This window comes from Aphanomyces invadans (genome assembly GCF_000520115.1).
Source record: "Aphanomyces invadans strain NJM9701 unplaced genomic scaffold supercont1.72, whole genome shotgun sequence".
Lineage (NCBI taxonomy): Eukaryota > Oomycota > Saprolegniomycetes > Saprolegniales > Verrucalvaceae > Aphanomyces > Aphanomyces invadans.
The window spans coordinates 80,759-84,024 of NW_008580217.1; the positions used below are offsets into that span (position 1 = coordinate 80,759).

General features: G+C 48.9%; 1 protein-coding gene across 1 annotated transcript; it reads left to right on the top strand.

Moving 5' to 3' along the window:
- Nucleotides 1-937: 937 nt before the first annotated feature.
- H310_14497 (hypothetical protein) lies at nt 938-1,272 on the top strand (the record flags this gene model as incomplete). The annotated part of the gene is made up of 2 exons (XM_008882373.1): nt 938-1,005; nt 1,062-1,272. 2 exons carry the CDS (start codon nt 938-940, stop codon nt 1,270-1,272), a joined length of 279 nt encoding a protein of 92 aa, XP_008880595.1.
- Between the last annotated feature and the right edge of the window lie 1,994 nt (nt 1,273-3,266).

Below are 3,266 nucleotides of genomic sequence, written 5' to 3' on the forward strand. Positions count from 1 at the left end.
TTTCTCGACATCGCGAATCAATTGCCGCTGAGAACTCAGATTCATGGAATCTACATCATCACCATGTCCTCCTCTCTGCGACACCTGCCGATGTATGGCAATGCTCGCCTCGGTCATATCATAGTCAAGCACACGAAGAAGACGCTGCAATACACCGATGGAATTGACATTGACACTTGCAGTCATCAATTCTGCTCAAGTTGTCTTGCTGGGAAGCAATCACGATTGCCCTTTCCCCAAAAATCCACCTCGACGACCTCGGAACCATTCGAACTTGTCCATTCCGAATATGCGGTCCGTTGAAGCATTCGTCCCTTTGCGGTCGACATCTCTATTTCATTACGTTTACGGATGACTTTTCCCGTTACGTTTTGTCATCTTCCTCAAACAAAGTTCGGAAACCTTCCGCTGCTTTCAAGACATTGTCACACAGTGCCGCACTCAATTCAATAAACCAGTGCGTCTCCTTCGCTCTGAAAATGGGGGTGAATATGTCTAGACGAATTTCTCTACATTCCTGCTTGACAACGGCATCCGTCACGAGAAGGCTGTTCCCCACACTTCTCAACAAAACGGAGTAAACGAACGTATGAACTGCACTTTGGTCGAGAGCGCGCGTGCTATTCTTCACCATGCAAATGCCCCGCTCCTATTCTGGGTTGATGCTATCTCTCATGCGACATACCTTCGCAACAGGACTTACTCGTCGTCGACCCCTGGCGGTACGCCTTTCGAGCGCCTATTCAATAAGCGACCAGATCTCTCCAACTTACGCGTCTTTTACTGCGAAGGGTTTATTCATGTTGAGCAGCATGATCGGTCCAAGTTTGCCTCGAAGATCATTCGTACCTTGGTAACGAACTAAACGTCAAAGGCTACCGTTTATATTGCGCATCTCGCCGGAATGTTGTTTTCAATGAAACGAGCCTGTTCTTCCATGAGTCTCGACCCGACGTACCTGACGTTGTTGACAGTACCATTTTCTTACCTGAAGAAACACCCTCGGTACCTGAGGATGAAGAGCCTTTTACTCTATTGCGACGCTCCCAACGCACTCACAGGCCACCTCCTCGATATCGAGAGGACGATACCGTGTCAACTCCAATTCGCGTCCAAACGACTGCCGGTAGCGCAACTGACTCGCCTCCACCGGCTGCTCCTTCGAGCACCCATTCGCCAATTTCGTCTCTTCACCTGCTTCAACACATGACTCTCCGCAGCATCAAGACGATGTTGCACCGCCTCCTTCGTCTTCCTCATCTCCGCGCGTAAAACATGACATTCAACATGGTTGTTCACCAACATCTCCTGGTACGCACCCTCCTTTTCACGACGCACCAGAAGAAACGCCAGTAGAGCACCCTGCTCCTGATGATTTTACGATTCCTGTTCCTGGTGATTGTTCCGTTGACATGGACACAGATGAATTCTTGAAGTCACAAGCAGGCGTCCACGAACTCACGGCGATCCTGAAGACGAAGATGATGTTCCTACATTTAGCGCCAATGATTCTGAATCCTCCTCGCTTTTGCCCTTCTCACGACAAGTCTCCCGTCACATTGCACAAGCTCTCAAGTCGGAAGAGAAGGATGAATGCATCAATGACACTGATGCTGAATACGACTCTCTCATGCAACACGACACCTGGACACTTTGCCAGCTTCCTCCTGGACGCAAACGCATTGGTTGCCGCTGGATTTTCACCAAGAAATATTCTGCTGATGGTTCCCTATCTTGCTACAAATCTCGCTTAGTGGCGCAAGGCTTCGCTCAAGTTGCTGGCGTTGATTACACGGACATCTTCGCCCCCGTCGTTCGCACTTTGAGTATTCGCTTTCTACTTGCACTCGCTACATTTTACTCACTCCAAGTTTGCCACATGGATGTGCAAACTGCATTTCTCAATGCAACCGGGCAAGAAACGCTTTACACGCGTCCACCTACTGGCTATGTTCTCCCTGGTTCAGAACACCTTGTCTGTCGACTGAACAATGAAAACAATCCTCCCGTGAATGGAACAATGCTCTTGACAAGTACTTCCGTACTCAAGGATTTTCCTCTCTGAAGTCCGACCCTTGCATTTACTTCAACACCACTACACAAGGTCTAGTTTTGGTGGGCGTGTATGTCGACGACGTCATCATCCTGACCAATACCACCGATCTCATGGATATCACGAAGCGCAACTTGTCTTCCCGCTTTACCATGAAGGACCTCGGTCCCTTGACATATTGCCTTGGCATTGAAGTATTCCGCCATCCCGATGGCTCAATCTCCCTCCAACACTGCAAGTACTTCTCGGACATTCTCGCAGAGCATTGTCTCTCATATTTCAACGCAATCTCGACTCCCCAGGAATGCACCCTTCCACTCAAATCTCCTGGTCCTTCCGACTCGTCACCTGAGTTGCCTTTGCGCAATGTGGTGGGCGAACTACTCTACCCGTCCACGACTACAAGGCCAGATATCGCATACACAGCTACATTGCTTTCAAGACATAAACGACCAGAACACATTTGAATGGCAAAATGTATTTTACGTATTTCAATGGTTCCAAAGATGACGGACTAATTTACACAAAATCCAATACCAAGACGTTCCAAATTGAACTGTTAGTTGATACTGACTACGCGAACGACTCTCAAAGAAGTCGTTCAACCATTTGCACTCTACCATCCGACACAAGGACGGCAGTATTGAGTAAGACAATTGATAAAATTGCAATAATACCAAGTATGTTTCAAACTAGCTGAGTTCATGGCTGGGTAATTTCGGGCGCCACGTTGGGCAAGGCTTTCATGAACGCCTTCCTGATCGTTTCTTTGCTTATCGATTCCCACGCTGTGATGGTACGTTCGAACATTTTCATTCGCATTCCGAGGCAAAAATCACGGGCACTTCGCGCATCCATAGGGCACGCCTCTTTGCCTTCAGAGGGCCAATCACCCCGACATCAAGTGGCTGACAAGCACTCGTTGTATTTCCCGGCAGGTGCACCAGAAACGAGTACAACTCGTCATCCACGACCTGTCGTGCTGGGACGGACAAAAAGGTTGACAAGTTATCCACCAGCAGCGTCGTTGGGCCAACAAGCTCAATTTTAAGGGGCTCCCTCTGGTAGAAGAGCCACACGTCTTCGTCCATCCACGCCGTTTCTAGAAAGGCGTAGACGTGACCCGTTGGGTAGGTAGACAACTCGTCGGTTTCAATTTGGCCATCGACCACCCCACGTACAGTACAATAAAGCGGATCGGCAGTTTCGTTCG